At 33.8% G+C, this 24,460-nt stretch overlaps 1 protein-coding gene across 1 annotated transcript; it reads left to right on the top strand.

The window, feature by feature from the left end:
• Positions 1-4,332: 4,332 nt before the first annotated feature.
• LOTGIDRAFT_155023 (hypothetical protein) lies at positions 4,333-24,249 on the top strand (the record flags this gene model as incomplete). Its single annotated transcript, XM_009065534.1, has 4 exons — positions 4,333-4,389; positions 5,749-5,886; positions 11,892-11,971; positions 23,913-24,249. 4 exons carry the CDS (start codon positions 4,333-4,335, stop codon positions 24,247-24,249), a joined length of 612 nt encoding a protein of 203 aa, XP_009063782.1.
• Between the last annotated feature and the right edge of the window lie 211 nt (positions 24,250-24,460).

Below are 24,460 nucleotides of genomic sequence, written 5' to 3' on the forward strand. Positions count from 1 at the left end.
GTGGTGTGAGTGTTTGTAATAATAATAATAATAAAATCTTTATTAGAGTGAAAATTAGGCCTGGGCTTTTTACAATTTTACCCTTCAAAGGAACACAACATATAATACAAAAGGAACCAAAAACAACAAAACTACAATCACAAAAGCAGTAGAACTTTTTTTACAGTTATATACATTGATCATTCATTTGATTTTGTTGTTCTATTTTTATACGCCCACATGAAATGGGGGGCATTTATTGCCGTCACCTCCGTCCGTTGGTCTGTCCGTCGGTCCGTTCACAATTGCTCATAAACACTCTACAAGACACAATTCTTGACTGATTTCGACGAAACTTATTATGGTTGTTTGTAATTACCCAAGGATGAACCCTATTGAAAATCAGACGAATTGAAAAATATTTACTATGAGTTATTGCCCTTGTTCTTGAAACGCTCGTAAACACTCTAGAAGGTGCAATTCATGACAGATTTTGATGAAACTTGGCATGAGTGTTCGTTATCGCCCAAGGACAAACCCTATCGAAAATCAGAAAAATTGAAAAATATTTAGTATGAGTTATTGCCCTTGTTCTTGAAAACACATTCAATTTTAGCTTGTAAACACTCTAGAAGGTGCAATTCATGACGAATTTGATGAAACTTAAGTATGAGTGTTCGTAATCGCCCAAGGATAAACCCTATCGAAAATCAGAAAAATTGAAATATATTTAGTATGAGTTATTGCCCTTGTTCTTGAAAACGCGTTCAATTTTAGCTTGTAAACACTCTAGAAGGCACAATTCTTGACGGATATTGACGAAACTTGGCAGGAGTGTTGGTTATCACCCATGGATAAACCGTATTGAAAAACAGAAAAATTTAAAAATATTTAGTATGAGTTATTGCCCTCGTTCTTGGAAATGTGTTCAAATTTTAGCTTGTAAACACTCTAGAAGGGACAATTCTTGACGGATTTTTACGAAATTTGGCTTGAGTGTTGGTTATCACCCAAGGATAAAGCCTATTGAAAATCGGAAGAATCTAAAAATATTGAGTATGAGTTATTGCCCTTATTCTTGAAAACGCGTTCAATTTTTAGCTTGTAAACACTCTAGAAGGCAAAATTCTTGACAGATTTTAACGAAATTTGGTTTTATTATTCATTACCGCGCTTAAGATTGAATATTTGTCTTCTAGAGTTTTCACGAGCTAAAGATTGAACATGTTTTCAAGAACTAGGGCAATAACTCATACTCAATATTATTCAGTATCTCCCTAAAGAGTTCAAAAGAAGTGTATGACTGAAGGTTGAATACTTCATACTGGTGATTGTTACTGTACTGCTAAATATTTATGATCAAAATCAAAGCTGCCAGTGGGTGTATATTACCTTGCCTGGCAAGCTATCTTTGAAGTCTATTAAGGGCTGCTTAAGAATAATTATTACAAGTATCCCAAATAGTGGAGCAGTAATCAATGTGGGACTGAAAATGAGCGAAATAGAATAATTAAATAAGGTTTGAAGGAAGGAGAGGTTTAATCTTGCGCATTTGAAATAATTTCTGATTTAAAATTTTACAAATATAATTAACATGTTTATTCCAATTAAAATTTTGATCCAGAATAACACCCAATAGTTTAAATGCTGTGACATTTTGAATTTGAGAATTTAATAGTTGATAATTTCCTGGAATTTTTAATTGATGATTTGAGCCAATTAACATAGTTTTTGTTTTCGATTGATTTATAACCATAGAATTATCATGACACCATTGAACGATTTTATTAGTTTCTGATTGAAGAACAGAGTTTACAGAGCAAATATCTAAAGATGATGAATATATTGTAGTATCATCAGCAAACAAATCACAGTTACACGTAAGATGAAGTGGAAGATCATTTATAAAATGATTGAATAACAAAGGTCCTAAGATAGATCCTTGAGGTACACCAGAAGTTATACATTGATATGTTGATTGGTTTTGTTCAATAAAAGTACACTGGTTTCTGTTAAGGAGGGAGGATTCTAAAAAAGCCAGAAGATTATTCGAAAACTTATTTTTTTTAATTTTTGTAAAAGAATATGATTTACCATGTCAAAACCTTTACGGAAATCGAAAAATATTAATCCAGTAAGCATGCTATTATTGAGTGAATCATAGATATTTTATGTTATATTTGTGAGTGCTGTCTGGCAGGAACTGTTTGTTGTAAAGCCAGATTGTTTTGAATATAAAAGATTATGAGTAGTTAAATAGTTGTTGATATGGAAATGAAAATGTTTTTCAAGTGGTTTAGAGCCAGCTTGTAGAATTGATATGGGTCTGTAATTGCTTGCCAAACATTTATTACCAGATTTATAAATTGGCAATACTTTCGCCTGCTTCAAGATATCTGGGAAAATATTCTTATCAATACACAGGTTAAATATAAAAGTGAGAAAATAGCTCATAGCACTAGCACCAACGTTCAGAAAATAAGCATTAACACCATCAAGACCAACAGCTTTTGATGTGTCTAAATTAGAAAGACATCAGTAATATTCATAAAAGGTATATGACAAATGTTTCTAAGTATTTCCTTTTTATACGCCCACATGAAATGGGGGGCATATACTATCGTCACCTCATTCCGTCGGTCCACAATTGCTCGTAAACAATCTACAAGGCACAATTCTTGACTGATTTCAATGAAACTTGGTATGGTTGTTTGTAATAAACCCAAAGGTGAACCCTATTGAAAATCAGACGAATCGAAAAATATTTACTATGAGTTATTGCCCTTGTTCTTGAAACACTCGTAAACACTCAAGAAGGTGCAATTGATGACAGATTTTGATGAAACTTGGTATGAGTGTTCGTTATCGCCCAAGGATAAACCCTATCGAAAATCAAAAAAATTGAAAAATATTTCGTATGAGTTATTGCCCTTGTTCTTGAAAACGCGTTCAATTTTAGCTTGTAAACTCTCTAGAAGGCATAATTCTTGATGGATTTTGCTGAAACTTGATGTGAGTGTTTGTGATCACCCAAGGATAAACCCTATCGAAAATCAGAAGAATCGAAAAATATTTAATATTAATTATTGCCCTTGTTCTTGAAAACACGTTCAAGTTTTAGTTTATTAACACTCTAGAAGGGACAATTCTTGACGGATTTTGACGAATCTTTGCATGAGTGTTGGTTATCACCCATGGATAAACCGTATTGAAATATTTAGTATGAGTTATTGCCCTTGTTCTTGAAAACGCGTTAAAATTTTAGCTTGTAAACACTATAGAAGGAACAATTCTTGACGGATTTTGACAAAACTTGGCATGAGTGTGTTATCACCCAAGGATAAACCCTATTGAAAATCGAAAAAATCGAAAAATATTTCGTATGAGTTATTTCCCTTGCTATTGAAAATGCGTTCAATTTTTAGCACGTAATCACTTTGATGAAACTTGGTGTGAATGTTTGTAATCACCCAAGAAAGAACCCTATTGAAAATCAGAAGAATTGAAAAATATTTAGTTTGAGTTATTGCCCTTGTTCTTGATACCGCTTTTAAATTTAGCTCTTAAACACTAAAAGGCATAATTCTTTCTGGATTTTGACAAAACTTGGTTTTATTATTCAGTCCTGAAGATTGAATATTTGCCTTCTGGAGTTTTCACGAGCTAAAGATTGAACACGTTTTCAAGAACTAGGGCAATAACTCATACTCAATATTATTCAGTGTTGTGCTAAAGAGTTCAAAAGAAGTGTATGACTGAAGGTTGAATATTTCATACTGGTGATTGTTACTGTACTGCTAAATATTTATGTTCTAAATCAAAGCTGCCAGTGGGCGTATTTTACCTTGCCTGGCAAGCTATCTTTTGGAATATAGATAAAATATCTGATACTTGAAAATTTGCGAATATCGAAATATTGTCGCTTCATTTTTTCAGCCGAAATTTTCAATTTTTTACATTTTTTTTTTGTGCTAACGTGGATTACTAAAGTAAACAAAATGCAACAGTCAAAGACTAGACCAGTGAATTTTCAATGTGAAGAATTACGCTAATTATGCGTGAAACTATATCTAAACCCTTTATATAGTTTCTATAAATTTACCTGGCCACAGAGGAATCATTTAAAACATCAAATTTGAAGTTTCCTATTACAATTGATACGAGGCCGGTGTTTTCTCGTGAACGGTTTCTTAGCGTCTTGGAAAAGGAAAACAAGGCTACGGACATGCGCAGGTTTTGTTTACAAATTATTCATCAGAAATATAAAAATTAACTTTGTTTGTGTACTGTACAGGTTGTTAAATGTAAATTATGGATTATTATCATTAAAGCAAAAATCACAAAATCACAATAATGAGAAATAAAATTAATGAAGTTGATCGCTACTTTTATTTTCTACCACAACTTCCGGTTGGAAATATGTGTAGTTATCGCTGATTGGTTCAATTGGTCTAATCAAAATTGAGTTCTCATAATCATAGATATCTAAAAACAACATGCTCATAATTGGGTAGTCGCTATTTTCCAGAACAGTAAAAGTGGAGGCCGCAGGATTTAAAATGCTTAAATAACTGTATAAGAATTATTTTATCGATTGTGACCTAAATCTTGGATTTTTCACGTTGAAACTTTCACAAAAGGTAAGGGACATCTTCCTCTAAATTTAAAACAAATTCAGTTCTTCCCCAAAAAGTTCAAAAGAAATGTATGACTGAAGGTTGAATATTTCTTACTGGTGATTCTTACTCTACTGCCAAATATTTCTATTTAAAATCGAACTTGGTGTGAGTGTATGTAATCACCCAAAGATGAACCCTAACTAAAATCAGAAAAATCGAAAAATATTATTGCCCTTGTTCTTAAAAACACGTTCAAATGAACACTTTAGAAGGCCGAATTCTTGAAAGATTTTGATGAAATTGGTAATATTATCCAGTATCGCCTCAATAAGTTCAAAAGAAGTGTAGGACTGAAGGTTGAATATTTCATACTGGTAATAGTTACTGTACTGCCAAATATTTTCATTTAAAATCAAAGCTGCCAGTGGGCATATATTACCTTACTTGGCAAGCTATCTTTTAATTCAAAATTGAAAAAATAAATGATGTCGCATACGATCCACCGTAATCTACAGTACATAGAAGACATGTTCATCACCGAAACCTGTGATATAGAAAGATTGAAACTCAAATTCACAATGGAATACTCCAGAACTTTCACTGTCACATTCCTTGACAGTTGGGTCATTTACAGCAAAGACCTAAACACCTGGAATTCGACTTATTTTGTAAACCAACCGATACACACAGCAATCGAATAGCCAGAATATAGTAAACATTTTAACAAACACGCCCTTGGCCCGGATTGTTTCCTGGTTCACATCATCAGAATCATAAACCATGATGCTGATTTGGATACAACCACCAAAGAAAGATGTAGAACAGAACTACATTGGATCCACGAGTTCAAAGCTATCAATAATTCATCCAGCTCTCTACCATTTAGCAGTTACTTATATTACTCACAGGGCAATAACCCTGGAAGTGGCATAAATATCTTTTATTTATTCAAATTCTAGTAATAAATTGTTGAGGTTTTTGTTTTTCGTTTTTGTTCCATATTTTTGTACCAATCTGTATGTTTACAAATATAATATCCATGAAAATGCCATTAAATTCCAATAACATTATCCTTGGGCGTATGTTTCCTTGTCTGGCATGCTATCTTATCATATTTTTCAAAAGCTATATTTGTTTCAATTTTATTCAGGATCTGAAGGCTATCAGTGAATTAGAACAGAGAGGATTAGGAACATTGGAATCTCGTACTGTAACAATATGTAGTGGCTTAGATTTAGTTAATATTACCTATACACCTATGATTGCTCGAGATGCTGATACAGCAAAGGTTTGACAATTTTGTTTGTTTGTTAAAAGTTCTGAATTCTGAAAAAGCATGTTATAAGCACACATTACAATGTATATGAATATTGTAATCCTTCTCCATACCTCCATATTATGTTCACTTTTCATTGGCCACCTGGAATGAATTTTTGAAACGATCATACACAGGGTGCCGAGGAGGTTGGTTACATTAAGTAGTATGGGGTACATGCATTTACTCTCAGATTACAGTGAGCTCAAAAATGAAATTTACCTGCAACACATTTATGACAGTTTTGTTTTGCATATGACTATTTTTTTTTCTCTTCACCCCGGGATCTCAGTTCTCAGAAACAGCAACAGGTATGGTAAAACGACTTTCACCACATTTTCACAGCTAACTACGTACTAAATGGAAAACAAAATTTTTTTGAGCAACATGAAGCGACATAGGCTCTAGTTGGCGAGCGATCGATTTTGCTCAGGTTTCCTTTATTGCACTTCTTGTAACATGATGGCAGTTGAAAAAATTTTATTTTCTCAAATTAGTTTGATGCTTTTTTTTTCTAAAAATTAATCTAAATATGCTATTTTGGTCGCTATTTGTCGGACAGATTTGAAGCTGTAAACAGCCAGCAAGGGTTCTTTAATAAAAACATTCTTTATTGTGTTCACAAGCCAATTGTGGACGGACGGACGGACAGAGGTGACGATAATATACAACCACATTATAATACAATATAAAAAATGCATGCCCAAAATTATACCTGATAGTTTGAATCATCTCTCCTTTTGTTTCTTTTTTCATCATCTGATAAATTCAGTTGTGTAAGCTTTACATCCTTAATCCGTTTGGGCGGAATAGAATACAAATCGTCAACCAAACCAACATCAAGTTCCTTACAACATGTATTCCATCGAGCCTAATCACCAAAGCTGTTGATTCATTTTTTTCACGCCCTGTGTTACTGATCTCAATTTCCCCCTGAGTGAAAGTCTTTTATATATCGGTACCGGAAGTAACATAATGTTTGGCAAAAGAGAGGTCAACTGTGCCGTTTTACCCGCTTCTACCTTATCACTCATAAGTACCCTGCTAGGATATCAAAATTAATCAATTGTTATAATGTTGGGTCAGTAGTATATGAGCTTTGATATTGGAGGAATTCAGACGTAAAAGCTCCATTATAATACACGTTTTATGTCCACACCCAATATCCATCATAATATGAAAAAAAAACCACATATCTACTTACATTTCACCATCACCTTCAAAATCATATATGAAATCCTTCCCACCAATCCTATCAGAAAAGTCAAATCACATATGAAGTTTAATCCAAACAAAATTGTCAAGTGTTATTTTCTTCGAAAGGACTTTTAATAGGTCAGTGAACAATAGTCTATTCATATCTTTTGAATTGAGCAATAAAAAAAGCGATTGTCGGTCTAATTCATAGAATTGACTATAATTGTAACAATATCTGGTTTGTAAAGAGTATGGTTGTTGAACAGCTTAATCAAAACCATTTAAAACTAGAACCACTCGTGGTACTGAGTGGGACTTTGCTCATGTGCCAATTTGCTAGAGAATCTGAAAAAATCAATGTTTTTAGCAGATTAGGTTACATGCTAAAGCAGTCAAATTTTTGAAATTTTCTCTCTTTTGGAAGGTTGTGAAAGCGGAAATGGAAGTCAGACATAAAATATGAAAGTATGATTAGATTGCCAAGGTCAATGACCCTTGACCATGTTAAGGGGAAGGTCATTTAAGGTCAAGGTCACTAGATATGAGTCATCAAACTTTGAAAATACAAAGATTATAAAACCGGAAGTTGACGTTGAACATCAAATATGAAGGTGTTAATCTATAGTCAAGGTCAATGACCTTTGAGCCTACAAAGGTAAATGTCAAAAGTTGTTCCTTTTTTTGAACTATGAAGCTGAAACAACAGACCTTATTACACAAACTGGCCAAAAGGATGAGGTAATTGTGTGCACGGTCCTGTTTTGAACAACTGTATTCTATGCAAGTTATATCTAATTTAACTCTAATGTGCCATGCTCACCTCAACTGTTTTGTCATAAGTTAATTCTTATTTAAAATGTCTCGTCGTGTTCTGAATTCCAAGCTTCTACACCAAATAGGTCATAAAGTATTCATACACCCAGCTCAAAGAAGCGAAAATATTGTTAAAAAACACAGAAATTTCAAAAATTCGGAAATTTCAATTTTGTCTTATATGTCACTAGAAAGAGCATGATAAGCACATTCAGAATCCACAATAATTAACCCTCTGAGTTAACTAGGTCACCAGCTTGAGCAGTCAAAATTTGCGAATTTGGCTGTTTTTGGACAGCTATAAAACCGGAAGTAGATGTCAGAGGTCAAACATGAAAGCATCAACTAATAGCCAAGGTCAATGACCTTTGACTCAATAAAGGACAAGGTCATCAAAGGTCAAGGTCAAAAATTGAAAATATTGAATTTCCAAAACCGTTCCTTTTTTTGAATTATGAGGCAGAAACAACCAAACTTCTAAGACAAAGTGGCTCAAAGGATGAGGTAATTGTATGCAAAGTTCCATTTCGAACAAATGTATTCTTTGCGAGTTAGGCCCCTGGCCAAAAATGTCAATAATAAGTAATATAACCCGGATGTGCCACGCCCACCTAATTTTGTTTGGCATAAGTTAATTGATATTCTAAATGTTATGTTGTGTTCCAAATTTCAACTTTCTACATCTTACGGGTCAAAAGATATATGTCAACAAAAGTCAACAAAGGTCAAAATCTAAAAATTAAAATATCCAAATGTTAAAACCCGTTCCTTTTTTGGAACTATAAAGCTGAAGCAACTGAGCTGTTAACACAAACTGGCCAAAAGGATGAGGTTCTACATCAAATAGGTCATAAGATATACATACACCAAGCTCAAAGAGCCACATATATTGTAAAAAAACACTCAATGGGGACTACTTTAAGGACACGACTGATTTTGTCAATAAAATCAAAATCTTTGACTTCCTTCAAATTGTTAATATGATTTCTATTGATGTGTCTTAAATGTATACCAATATCTATAACACTGCTGGTTTAACGGCAGTTCGTAAGCTTTTAATAGAAACCCATATTCAAATAGAACCGACGAGGGAATTCTACAGCTTTTAGATATTTGTTTCAGTCGCAGTGATGGTAAAACATATCTACAAACTTCAGGGACAGCTATGGGCAAACAATTTCCCCCTTCGTACGCAAAGCTTTTCATGGCAGAGTGGAAATGTGAGGTATTACCCTTTGCCCAGTTGACCCACTTATTTACAGACGCGATCGGACAGTTTTGGGAATTCTTTGAAATCCTCAACAACCACCATCCATCTATCAAACTAACCACCTATGTCATTCACAAAAGAGACTTTCTCAATACCTTCAAAGGAGATTTCATAGCAGAGACGAATAAACTGGATATTAAGGTGTATGTCAAAGGAAACTGATACTCATCAACTCTACACTAGAGCTCATTTCACACAAAACCTTTTTCTGGTATAATTAAGTCACAAGTTTTACGATTCCAGCGGATTTGCAAAAGTTCTTCTGAAGTCTGTACTATTGTTTTCTCAAAACTATAAGAGCATGGGTACTCTTTTTTAGATTTTTACGAAAAAAAAAAAAAGCAAAAAACAGACTTTATGCTGAAGTACCTCCACGTTTAAGGAGTGCTCCACGTTTAAGGAGTGCTCCATGCATCTAACATGTGAAAACTCTAATGTTCCAAACAATATGTAGGAGAAACAAGCCTGTTTCAGATCATAACAGAAGAAAACTCAGAATCCAGTTCCTTGATCCAAATTTCTCAATAAAGTATTTGTTCCACGCTTGGCATTTGAACATTCGGGAGAATCAAACCGTCACTTCTCCAAAATCAAACAAATACGAAGGATGGAAAAACTCAATATTATAGATAAGCTGACACAGCCTACTGAGTGGATGAATAGCTATGTGGTTGTTGAAAAAGCAATTGGAAGACATCATTATCAATTGCCTACTCCAGAAGAGATATTTGCTACGAAGTCTGGAGCCCAATTCTTCAATAAATTAGATGCTTCCAGTCGGTTTAAACTGAACTAAAAAGAGTACTAACTATTTAGTAATCAATTCTCCATTTGGCAGGCTCAAGTTCCTAAGACTCCTTTCAGGATTCTATCTGTGCCGAAGATCATCCATGCAAATGTTGTGGAAATTATAGAATGTTTAGCTGGAACTGCAAATGTCCAAGATGATATCATAGTTCGCTTGAGAGAGAATTAGAAACTTAAACTTAAACTCAATCGCAAGAAATGTGTAACTGGAATTCTCAAAAATACTATCTTATCAGGGTAAACACTCAAAATGACTGTGCTCTGCAAAAATTGTAAACTAAATCGTTGGACAAAAATATTTTACTAGAGGAAATTACCCATATTTTATTAAAAGGAAATTCTCTTATTGTTCTTGTGTGACGATAAAGCATATGCACGAACAAATACATCAAGGTCATCTAGGAATTGAACGCTGTCAAAACTGTTTATATTGGTCAGGAATATCTGCTGATTTTGAAGATGCTCTGTAAAAATCTTTAAACATTTTGTAAAAACGTATCAGTTTGATCATGTGGCAATCGAGTCCAAATTATCCTTAAAGTAATGGCCTTGCTGAGGTCAGAGTGTCAAAATGTTATTTAAAGAGCCTATTGCTAATGCTGACGATCCATGTCTAGCTTTATTAGCCCATAGTACAACACCTTTTAACTGGTCGTCGATCTCCAGGTGATAAACTTGTTAATGGACATGTGCGATCACTGTTCCCTAAATATAATTGTAATCAATCAAGTTATGATAAGAAAATTCTTCACAAGGGTACAATTTATCTTCCAAAAATCTTTCCAAATTAGAAAACGGTTATATTTAGGTTTGAAATTAGATTATGGAAATGACAATCCTAAAGTAAATGGTCATTGCCGATTTTAAAAAAAAAAACATTTGATTGAAGGACTTTATGAATAACATTTGAAAAATATTACTTCCTTATGTTTCTGAGCATGTGTCTTCAAGTTTTAATTTTTATACGCCCACATAATATAGCCGTCGCCTCTGTCTGTCTGTCTGTCTGTCCGTCCACCCACAATTGTTTGTGGACACAATAGAGAGCTGGTTTCTTGAAGGTTGAAATCAGTTTATATTGATAAGATCTTGGTCCGAACCTGAAGATTTTTCGATGAACCGTTTTCAAGTTATTGCTGCTGTCTTAGTCAAAACGCGTCTAAATTTGTTTATGAGGGCACTAACAATAGTGATCTAATTTAAATGAAATTGGCCCGATCATATATATTGATGAGATCTTGAATAACTTCAAACTTTAATATTCTTTGATGGACAAATTACTGCCCTTGATTTAGAAAAAACTTTGTCAAAATTTTTTTTGTGAGCACCTTAGAGACTACAGTATTCATCGGATTTTAATGAAATTTGGTGTTCACATTTATATTGATGAGATTTTGAATTTGATGATATATCAATGAATGACTCTTGAGTTGAAGTCAAAAGCGTCTGAAATTGTGAGATAAAAGTTTTCATTCGATTTAAATGAAATTTAGTGTGATCACATATATTGATGAAGTGTTAGAAAGTTCGAATTTGAAGATTTTTTGAGGAATGGAATTTGAGTTATTGCCTTGTCTTAGTCAAAACGCGTCAGAATTTGTCATCTGATTTATATCAACGAGATTTTGGATAATTTTGAATTGGCCGATTTATCAGTGAACCTTAGTTATTGCACTTGACTTAAAACACATCAAAATTTGTTTATGAACACAATAGAAACTGCAATTTTAAATAACTTAGTGTGGTCATGAGTAAGGAGTTGATTACTTTGAGCATTGAATGGAAACTTGATAGTTTTATGCTTCTCTGAATCTAAAAAATTAGTCAAAGTTGCTGTGGTGGTGTATGTTTACCTGAAATGGCAATATATCTTTTTTGTTGTTTTATGCAGGTATGGGTGGAAGGATTAAGAAGTATAACATTGAACATCAAAGCCAATAATGTTTGTCCAATGACTCAACTTAAAAAACAGTAAGTATTTTTCATGAAAATTACAAACTCAAAAGTAACACAGGAAAATAGAAAACTGACGAGATTCTATGTATTTCAATCAAGCTGTGCAACAGAGTCAATCTTTAATTAGGCAGCCCTCACGTGACCTAGTAATGTCATAGAAGACCAACTGGATTTTTGGGAAAAGGATCACGATTACGAAATGGCTATCATTTGACTCATAGATATTAAACATTTACTCTCGATTTTGCCATGCTTAAAGGCTAGCGCACACGAGATCTCCCAGCTGAGCAAAATTTCATTCGTGCCTCTCAGCTCAGCTCATAGCTCTCGTGTGCGCAAAGTTTACGTGAGGTTTTTTTCATTCGAGGCGTTAAGGAAATTATCTGTCGTGTTTGATAATTTTTTCCTCGAATGAAAAATACCTTACCGTGTACGCACTCTAAAGCTCTTACCTTTCAACTTTGAACTGATCAAACAAAAATGGCTGCGCCCATCGGTGAATGCGAGTTTGTATCTAAAGCAATTATCGAATACAAGTTGGTGGACGTATGGCCGGAATATCCATGCCTGTACGATGTACGGATCCCCCAATTTAAAAACAGAGATAGCAGAGAGAAGGCAATTGAGTAAATTGCCCGAAAAATTAATCAGTCGCTTAAGTACCCCATGTGTTAGACTAATTGTGAATCATCGCCATTGACGTATGCATAGCTTACGAGAACTTACAAATATTCTTCGTCATCAGCGACGACGCAACAACAAAAGAAGAAGTAATATTTCTTCATATTCTGAATCATTCGAAGGGTTGTCTAATTCTAATTCTTCTAATTCTAGAAATAGTGCCTGATATTTCAATTTAAGGTACCCAAAATAATCGAAAATAATGTCAATGTGAAATGATGTTTGAAAACAAGAAAGCAAGTATGATCCCAGCCCTCTAAATTAAATGGTACCAGTAGGTCTAGATCATACATGTAATACTAATACCATATTAAAAAATCAGTAGGCCTATGTTCTGAAAGCATTATTTAGTAAATAATATGTACTGACAATGTTACTTTTTCCAAAGGTGCAATTCATGACATATAGAATATCTCCAGTCTGATCATTAAATAATTTTCCTGCAACACCTTCACGAAGTATTGAACCCTTGAAAATTTTCAAGTTAGTATGTTGAATTTTCAAGTTGGTAACTTGAATTTTCAAGTAAATATCTTTAAAATTCAAGATACTAACTTGAAAATTCAAGATACTAACTTGAAAATTCAAGTTACTAACTTGAAAATTCAAGATACTAACTTGAAAATTCAACTTAATAAATTCAAGATACTAACTTGAATATTCAAGATACTAACTTGAAAATTCAAGATACCAACTTGAAAATTCAAGATACTAACTTGAAAATTCAAGTAACTAACTTGAAAATTCGAGTTACTAACTTGAAAATTCAAAAAAAAAAAAAAATGAATGGCCCTAATACGCTTCCGTAAATAAATGAATGTTTACAGGTTACAGTAAAATTTCAAAATGATTTTATGAAACATAGTTTGAGTTTACATAAGAATTAGACATCCACTTAGTTCGTTTTATTATACGCCCACATGAATATGTGGTCGTATATTGCCGTCGCCCTGGTCCATCGGTCCGTCCGTCAACATTTCTTGTGAGCACTATAGAAACTACAGTTTTTATGTGATTTTGATAAAACTTGGTGTGAAGCTTTAGATTGATAAGATCTCGGTCAAGTTTGAATTTGACATCTTTTCGATGAACGGTTTTTGAGATATTGCCCTCGACTTAGAACGCCTTGAAATTTGTTAAAAATTGTTCGTGAGCAGGATTGAAGCTACAGTTTTCAACCGATTCTGATGAAACTTGGTGTGATCATTGGAATCGATAAGATCTCGGACAAGTTTTAACTTGACGCATTTTCGATGAACGGTTTTTGAGTTATTGCCCTTGACTTTGTTAAAATGCGTCGAAATTTGTTAAAAGCAGGATTGAAGCTATAGTTTTCAACCGATTCTGATGAAACTTGGTGTGATCATTGGAATTGATAAGATCTCGGACAAGTTCTAACTTGACGCATTTTCGATGAAAGGTTTTTGAGTTTTTGCTTTTGACTTTGTAAAAACATGTCAAAATTTGTTAAAAGTAGTTCGTGAGGAGGATTGAGGCTACAGTTTTCAACCGATTCTGATGAAACTTGGTGTGATCATTGGAATTGATAAGATCTCAGACAAGTTCTAACTTGAAGCATTTTCGATGAACGGTTTTTGAGTTATTGCCCTTGACTTTGTAAAAACGCGTCAAAATTTGCTAAAAATAGTTTTTGAGCAGGATTGAAGCTACAGTTTTCAACCGATTCTGATGAAACTTGGTGTGATCATTGGAATTGATAAGATCTCAGACAAGTTCTAACTTGAAGCATTTTCGATGAACGGTTTTTGAGTTATTGCCCTTGACTTTGTAAAAACGCGTCAAAATTTGTTAAAAATAGTTTGTGAGCAGGATTGAAGCTACAGTTTTCAATCGATTCTAATGAAACTTCGTGTGATCATTGGAATTGATACGATCTCGGACAAGTTCTAACTTGACGCATTTTAGATTAACGGATTTTGAGTTATTGCCCTTGACTTTGTTAAAACGTGTTTAAATTTGTTAAAAATAGTTCGTGAGCAGGATTGAAACTACAGTTTTCAACCGATTCTGATGAAACTTGGTGTGATCATTGGAATTGATAAGATCTCGGACAAGTTCTAACAAGAGATATTTTTGATGAACATTTTTTGAGTTATTGCCTTTGACTTCGTAAACACGCGTCAAAAGTTGTTTTTTGCCCTTGATTAGAGCTGTGTGATTTAATTGTTTGTTGTATTTGGTTTATTGATATTGATTTTAAAAAATTTTATGGAATTATTCAGCATTAATAATTTCTTCAATATGAGAAAATTTGTACTTTAGTCACTAAAGACTGTTTTATCATTTCTGACAGCTGCCAGTGGGCATATGTTACCTTGCATTGCAAGCTATCTTAGTAAAAAAGTAGGGCTACCGTAAATTTTATTGTAAAAGCGAAAGTAGAATCTACCGGATGTTGTTATAAAAAGTGCGTCACATGGGCTTAGAATATACACATTATCAGGTAAAAATAGATCAAATTACCATCTTAATTGGGTGATTAATTAATCAGGCAATGATAATATTATTAAGTGATGAGATTAATGCCTGTTACCGGCAATCAAATATACAAGTAATGATAGATATTTTGTTGATTTATGGTAGAGAATTTGGACATTGAAAACAGTAGGTCCCATGAAAATTTGATCAAGAAAATTAGAGCGGTAGAGCGGTGGACAACATGCAAATGCTGTAGAAACCCGACAACATTGGTAGATTACACGTGTATGATAATAACGTCAACAAAAGGGCAAGATTACGAGATATAAGACATCAAATTTTAAAATTGCTCACTGCTATAAAACTGGAAGTTGACATAGGACAGCAAATAAAAAATATAAATATAAATAGATAGCCAATGCCAATGACATTTGATCCTACAAAAGTCAAGGTCAACAAAGGTCAAGGTCAAATATTGAAAATTTTGAATTTCCAAAACCTGTTCCCTTTTTTGAACTATGAAGCGGAAACAACCGAACTTCTACAACAAAGTGGCTCAAAACATGAGGTAATTGTATGCAAAGTTCAATTTTGAACAAATGTATACTTTGCGAGTTATGCCTCTTGCCAAAAATGTCAATAATGAGTAATTTAACCCGGATGTGCCATGCCTACCTCAATTATTTTTCCATAGGTTAATTGATACTCAAAATGTTATGTTGTGTTTCAAATTTCAAGCTTCTACATCATAAAGGTCAATAGATATAGGTCAACAAAAGTCAACAAAGGTAATTGTGTGCAAAGTCCCTTTTTGAACAAATGTATCCTATGCTAGTTATGCCACTGCCCCTAAATGTAAAAAATTAGTAATTCAACCAGGATGTGCCACGCCGAAATAATTTTTTTTGTCATAGGTGAATTCATATTCAAAGTGTCCAGTTGTATTCCAAATATCAAGGTTCTACATCAAATAGGTCATAAGATATACATACAACAAGCTCAAAGAAACAGAAATATTGTAAAAAAAACTCTCAAATTTGAAAAAATCACGAATTTCAATTTTGCTTTAAAAAACGCTTATTATATATCTGTGTAAAGTGCATAAGACGCACATTAGTAACTGAAAAAAATTAACCCACTAGGTTAATTAGGTCACGTGCTAGAGCAGTCCAAAGTTCAGAATTTTGATTTTTAGGACAGCTATAAAACCGAAAGTACATGTCAGAGGTTAAATGTCAAAGTATCAAATGTGACTATATAAAGGTCAAGGTCATCAAAGGTTAAGGTCACGTGGTTTGGGTGTTTTAAGTTTGAAAAAAATTCGACTGGAAGTTGCAAAAAAGAAAAAGCGAAATTTAAAATTTACAGGAAGTAAAATTAAATATATGACAACTACATATCATTTACAAATTTTTGAATTTCGTAATTCTGCATGTGCTATCAGATCAGAAATTACAGACACATTCTAAAAATGAAAATCTGCAGGAAGATGCAAAAATGGGGCTGTTAGAGCCGATTTTGAACTGTGGCACTTCCGGTTTTGCAAAAATGTTCCAAAATATATTCATTAGCAACATTGCCACTACAGAAGGTCTAGAGAAGTTGAAATGTTGCTGCAACTAATGGAGTCTATGCTCAGGAAGGTGTGTAAAAAAACGAAAAAAAAAAAAAAAAAAAAAAAAAGGGACATTTCGATAACAATGTCCCACAAAAACATTTCTCAGTTTTCTGTCATGTTACTGGTAGTCCAAATTATCCAGACATTCACAGAATTTAATAGAGCAAAGGCTGGTATGTCATGTTAAACAAGTCTCTAGTGTCAGTCAGGATAATAAAAATTTTGTGGGGTTCCATAGCACAGTCAGTGACTGTTGGTTCTTCATTTTTATATGCCCACATTATAATGTGTAATAAATTATAAAACTTAACATCAAATACCATCCTTTAATGCCCAACGTTTCGTCAAAAAAGTTTTCACTTCAACAGGGGAAGAAACAAACTACAAATGGTGGAAGGCAGTAAAATTAAAATTTCAGTATGACCTCCATAAGGTTTATGACGTTACAATCTTAGAAACCACATAACAAGAGAAGATTCAAATCATAAAATGGTGGGAGGCAATTTGATTCTTGATAATATGACCTCAGAAAATTTATGACATCAAAATACAAGTATGTATGATGACTTTAACTTTCTTTCAAAAAACAAATTATCCCCTTCACCACTTCCTTTGATTCCAGCATTAGTTTCTATTGTATCAGAGGAAAATGAAATGAATGAATTTAATGAAATAAGAGAATTAAGAAACAAGAGATTAGAAAAACAACAAGGAGAAGGATTCCATGAGATACTTCAACAAACACTTAACGCTTTTTCAAAGATTAAAGAATCGGAAAAACACCCTGGTGAATTCGATACAATGCTGAAAACAGTTCTATATCCCAAAGACTTTGATTCATTTTGTGTCTCCTCCGTACCAATTGCCCCCCCTTAAGACAAACATGCTATATTACAAAAAGGGGGTCAATAACAAAAGTAGGATGGTGTGAACTGTCATTTATTAATGACAACAGAATAAGAGTTCAGATTGAATCATTGATAATTTACACAAATTATATATGAATATGAAATTATGTACACAATGATAATAAATAATAAAATAACTCATATTTCTGTGATGTCTTAGGAAGTTGGGCATAATACTGATTTCAAAAATACGCCAAACACATCAAAGATGTTGTGCCCAAACCCAGATCACACCATCCCAACACATTAAATTCTATCATTTAGAAAAACAAATGCCAGACGACCCCCTTAATCTAATGATCTCTCTGAAAAATGCTGATGCTTCCAGCAACAGCATAAGAGAAACACACCAGAACAAATTAAGACAAAAGGACTATAATTGCTTTGAAAATTTGGATAATCTACCCATACTCTATTTGTCCTCTTGGAAAGTTGTCAGGATAGTCTACCACTATTCCTTATTATTCAAAACACTAAACCTAGTTTTTAATTGTTTATTGGACCGTTGTCAGGATAGTCTATTACTATTCCTTAGTATTGAAAACATTAAACCTAGTTTTTAATTGTCTCATTGGACAGTCTAACACTATTCCTTGTTATTCAAAACATTAAACCTAGTTTTTAATTGTCTCATTGGACAGTTGTCAGGATAGTCTACCACTATTCCTTAATATTTTTAATTGACCCTTGGAGAGTTGTCAGGACAGTCTACCACTATTCCTTGTTATTTGAAATCACAACTATTGTGGATATATTTCAGAAAAATTACAGGGCTATATTGGGAACTCTTATGTATGAACGAACAGAACAGCGTTAGATTTCCACTGCCCCATGATTTTAATGGGATCTTCTGAATAGCCATTCAGAAATGCCAAGGTAGCCGCACCTATACGAAATGAGTGAAGTTTGTAGCTAGCCTTATCCAAATTCAAAAATTGCAAAAGTACTTTCAGAGAAGAATTCACAAAGTTATACGAGACTTCACTGCCACCTATAAATTGAAACAAGGAACCTGAAGTATGAGGACATGATCTTATGTAGTTGAGTAATAGACAAGGCGCACATATCAAACTTTTAGAGTTAGAGCAAATGCAATTAATAGTCACTTGAACAGGATGTACAGATGTTTTGTGTTTGTAATTTCTTAGTTTCAATTGTACAGAGTGCAAGACAGATTGCGAAAAGACAAATTCAACATCTTTGATTTGGAGCATATTTGAAGCAGAAGCTTTTGACTTATACACCAACTCTCCCAGTCGAAAAAAATCCAGCAAAGGAAAGGGCAAATATTGCTCTTAGCAAGATCTGATGGAATTCAACTTGGATAACTGTCGGAATAGCCTTCAATTAACAGATCAACATAGGCTTAGTAATTGGTAATCTTGATTCTATCAAACCATGTATTTTTCTGGCACCCTTCAATAAATTTCTTAACAGGAAGGTATTAGTGCAATTAAAAAAACCATATGATTTTTGCACAAATTCAATTACTGAAGTATGTAAAGCAGTTGTACTTGGAGAGAATCCCACTTCAAACAAATCTGCCAAGAAATTTAAGATAAGCTTTGAAGGCAAAGGAAATGTTGGAGATACTTTTTTGTTTTCACAAAACTGTACAAATTTATTCCATGCCCTTAAATATGACGCTTTCGAATTGGGTGCTAGAGAGTTAGAAATTAATATTGATGCAGTACTAGTTAGAGTTTCAGTAATTCTGGATCCACCATCTGAGGCTTGACATCCAAGCCAAGGAGCCCAAGCCCTTGCTTCCTGAAATTTGAAATGGGAAAGATAATCAGCAACCAGATTGGATTTGCCTGCAATATGCTCAGCACGAATCAATATGTTAAACTTAGTTGAGGTCAGAACTAAACGCCGCATTAAAGACATAAGGTGGGGTGATTTAGAAGATGCTTTGTTCATAAAATTAAACAACACATTCATTATCTGATAAGAAAAGTTCCTTGTGATTTCTGAGTAAATGTCCCCATGTTTCTAAGGCAAGCACAACTACTACATGAAACAACTACATGACGTTAATACTCAATTGTTGCATGGCTGGAGGCCATTCCCCCCACAACCACTTACTGCCAAAAACTGCGGCATAACCTTTAGTTGTAGCCGCATCAGAGTATAAGTGTAAGGTGTCTGATCTCAACCATTCATCATGTAAGAACATACAAGCCCCATTGATACCTTCTAAAAATTGTAGCCACATTTTTAAATCAAGTTTAGTTGAATTGGTTTATCTAATCTTATAGTAATATTTTTGTACATTAATTGTCAGGTCATAGAGACATCTCGAAGAGGTACGACCAGGAACCACTACTAATGTGCAATAGAAGACCTAAAAGTGACTGCAATTCCCTGAGTGTAAGCTTATGCCTTTGTATAGCATTTCTAATTGCAGACCTAATCTTGTCAAGTTTGACATTTGGTAAGCGAATCATCATTGAAATGGAATCCACCTCGATTTCATATAAGGTTAACTTAGTTACAGGACCTTCTGTTTAAGACGATTTAATGGGAACATTCAAACATTCTGCCAAATTAAGAAAATAAGTCAATGATAAAAGGCATTTGGAAGAATCAGAAGGACCCACAAAGAAAAAATCGTTGATCATGTGACTCATTTGTGCTGAATGCTTAGATTCCATAATCCATTGAAGAGCTAAACTGAATCGTTCAAAAGTTTGACAGCTAATAGACAGTCCCATTGGCAAGCACATGTCAGCAAAATAATATAATCTGCCATTCAAAGGAATTGAAAATCCAAGAATCTTAGCATTTTTATACGCCCACATGAATATGTGGTCGTATATTGTTGTCGCCCCTGTCCGTCGGTCCGTCCGTCCGTCCATCAACATTTCTTGTGAGCACTATAGAGACTACAGTTTTTATCTAATTTTGATAAAACTTAGTGTGATGCTTTAGATTGATAAGATCTTGGTCAAGTTCGAATATGACATATTTTCGATGAACGGTTTTTGAGTTATTGCCCTTGACTTTGTAAAAGCGCGTCAAAATTTGTTATAGTTTGTGAGCAGGATTGTAGCTACAGTTTTCATCCGATTCTGATGAAACTTGGTGAGATCATTGGAATTGATAAAATCTCGGACAAGTTCTAACTTGACTCATTTTCGATGAACGGTTTTTGAGTCAAAATTTGTTAAAAATAGTTCGTGAGCAGGATTGAAGCTACAGTTTTCAACCGATTCTGATGAAACTTGGTGTGATCATTTGAATTGATAAGTTCTCGGACAAGTTCTAACTTGACGCATTTTCAATGAATGGTTTTTGAGTTCTTGCCCTTGACTTTGTTAAAACGCGTCGAAATTTGTTAAAAATAGTTCGTGAGCAGGATTGAAGCTACAGTTTTCAACCGATTCTAATGAAACTTGGTGTGATCATTGGAATTGATAAGATCTCGGACAAGTTCTAACTTGACGCATTTTCAATGAACAGTTTTTGAGTTATTGCCCTTGACTTTGTTAAAACGTGTTGAAATTTGTTAAAAATAGCTTGTGAGCAGGATTGACGCTACAGTTTTCAAACGATTCTGATGAAACTTGTTGTGATCATTGGAATTGATAAGATCTCGGACAAGTTCTAATTTGACGCATTTTCAATGAACGGTTTTTGAGTTATTGCCCTTGACTTTGTTAAAACGCGTCAAAATTTGTTAAAAATTGGTCGTGAGCAGGATTGAAGCTACAGTTTTCAATCGATTCTAATGAAACTTCGTGTGATCATTGGAATTGATACGATCTCGGACAAGTTCTAACTTGACGCATTTTAGATTAACAGATTTTGAGTTATTGCCCTTGACTTTGTTAAAACGTGTTTAAATTTGTTAAAAATAGTTCGTGAGCAGGATTGACGCTACAGTTTTCAACTGATTCTGATGAAACTTGGTGTGATCATTGGAATTGATAAGATCTCGGACAAGTTCTAACTTGATGCATTTTTGATGAACAGTTTTTGAGTTATTGCCATTGACTTTGTAAAAACGCGTCAAAATTTGTTCGTGAGCACAATAGAAGCTACAGTTTTCAACCGATTCTGATGAAACTTGTTGTGCACATTGAAATTGATAAGATCTCGGACAAGTTCTAACTTGACGCATTTTCGATGAAATGTTTTTGAGTTATTTCCATTAACTTACGAATAACGCGTCAAAATTTGTTTGTGAGCACAATAGAAGCTACAGTTTTCAACCGATTTTGATGAAACTTGGTGTGATCATTGGAATTGATAAGATCTCGGACAAGTTCTAACAAGAGATATTTTTGATGAACATTTTTTGAGTTATTGCCCTTGACTTTGTAAACACGCGTCAAAAGTTATTTTTTGCCCTTGATTAGAGCTGTGTGATTTAATTGTTTGTTGTATTTGGGTTATTGATACTGATTTTAAAAAATTTTGTGGAATTACTCAGCATGAATAATTTCTTCAATATGAGAAAATTCGTACTTTAGTCACTTATGACTGTTTTATCATTTCTGACAGCTGCCATTGGGCGTATGTTAACTTGCATCGCAAGCTATCTTTAATGTCAGTTTTAGCCATAAGGGCTCCATGGCCTGATTTTTTAACAAGACTTACTACAGTGTCTATGGTATCATAATTAACCTGAGAATAAATGGAATCTATCTCTGAGTTAATGTTCACGTTTAGGAACAACACCCAAAGGTGAACTATCACCTAAATAACTAGCTTGGTGGGCAACCAAAGCTTTTATATTGGCAGAGGCTTGGTGGGCAACCAAAGCTTTTATCTTGACACTGGCTTTGTGGGCAACCAAAGCTTTTATCTTGACACTGGCTTTGTGGGCAACCAAAGCTTTAATATTGACACTGGCTTGGTGTATAGTTCTAACTATAATGGGTCACATGACAGCCAGCCTTAGATTAAAACCTACCAGTCTACAATACTATCTGATGTGTCGCAACAAAGCATCCCTCAAGCTTCTCATGAAAAGATGGTTTCCTCTTGAAGAGAAATGTACCCCGTCCGGTAAATAAATATGATTATTTGGGCACCATAGTCCAGTATCCAAAAAGAAACTCTTCTGTCACAATTTGCCAATCTATGGCTAAAGGTTAAGATCTTTTACCTTATTTACAAAGTCAGGAAAGGGCAACCTGTCGCATGGTAACAGCTGGCTAATCATGACACATTTACTGCAAATCTTTCTACTAACTGTCTTGCCAAATCCAAGAATTTTGTGCCTACAGCTTCCACATCACAACCGTTGGCAATGTCATTCGATCCTAGGTGCATAACTCAATCCAAGATTCGGATGATGATTGCAATGTAAAAATTCCGATAGATGTCGAATATATGACAAACCAAATATAATTATTTTAACGGGAACATTTTTTTCAACAATTCCTTGAACATTTTCCTTGAAATGGAGCCAAATTCTGTTTTTGACACAATTTCATTTCGTATCTTATTGCGAATTCTTGTTATCACAAAGTGCAACTGACTAAAATTATGTTTTAGCAGAATGCATATTGAATTGGTAATTCGGAAAATATGTTGGCCTACTCGATTCCCTAGGAAGAAAAGGAACGGCGATATTCGAACAACCAGATTCTAGGAAGAAAGATGACCATAAAAAACTTGATAGAAAACAACTTTCTTCTCTGTGTGAAGAAACTTGAATGAAGTAAAACGCGGGAATTTGACTACTTATACATAGGCCAAGCTATGCGCATGTGCACAAATAATTAACTGCGCAACACAAATTATATTATTTGCATAATATTTATTTCTGGATGGCTACCTGATTTGGTGATGGAAGTGTTTTAAAAGAACCAGTTAGAAATGTTCCTAATGATGCAGATGAAGCTTGAATGAGACTTATTGCTCGAAACACAATTAAAAGAGTAGGATGCAGTTAACCATGGATTCGAAAAACGAGTACATCAGTACAACAATTCCATTGATAATAATAGTTGGGGTAATTATGTAAATTGGAAGTTATATCCATTATTCGCTCTATTGGAACACAGAAAGGTTTCCATAGGGTTACCATCTAAAATTCATCTACAAAGAGAAATCAATGATGATAAGATATTTTTTGGAGAGAATGCTTCAAATTCAAAATTAGAAATAACGAATCTCCAGCTATATATACCTGTCATAACTCTTTCAATCGAAGTAGAAACGAGTTGACTAAAGATATTGAAATAGCTTTTCTTCGTCGTAACACGGTAGGTAGCATGACTTAAACTAGAGAATCCACTACTTGGCTAATCACCAATACTATTAAACCAGCAAGATATTTAATGTTTGGTTTCAGGAACTTACCAGATTCTCAGACGAATAACAATAATGTCTTTAGAGTGGCATTGAACCAAAATCAAGATCCGGTAATCTGTAAAGTTCAAGAAAGATTAAACAACGATAATTATCCTAACCAACCTTTAACAATTAATCCATCCACAAAGGATTATAATGAATTATATAGAAACTATAAAAATATGTGTGAATTATTTGGAAATCCACCTCAGTTTGAATATGTAGATTTTGCACTTAATCACCCAATCTTCTGTTTTGATCTATCTGCTCACCAAGAAGATCTTTTCAAAACAGGTGTAAATATAAGCATCCATATAAAAAAAAAAACAAGGAGATAGCAAAACATTTAATTAAAAAAGCAGATAGAAGAATGATAAGAATTGAATTGAAAATACACCCTTAAAAATGAAGGCAGAAACTTAAGTCAGGAAAACATTAGAATCAATTAATAGTGGCAAACCGAAAACAATTACTTATAACGGTAAAAAGATACATATTTCAAAATCAATTATTGACAAATTATGCGGCCGAAAGACGGTCAACACATAT

The sequence above is a fragment of the Lottia gigantea genome (assembly GCF_000327385.1).
Source record: "Lottia gigantea unplaced genomic scaffold LOTGIsca_7, whole genome shotgun sequence".
NCBI lineage: Eukaryota > Metazoa > Mollusca > Gastropoda > Lottiidae > Lottia > Lottia gigantea.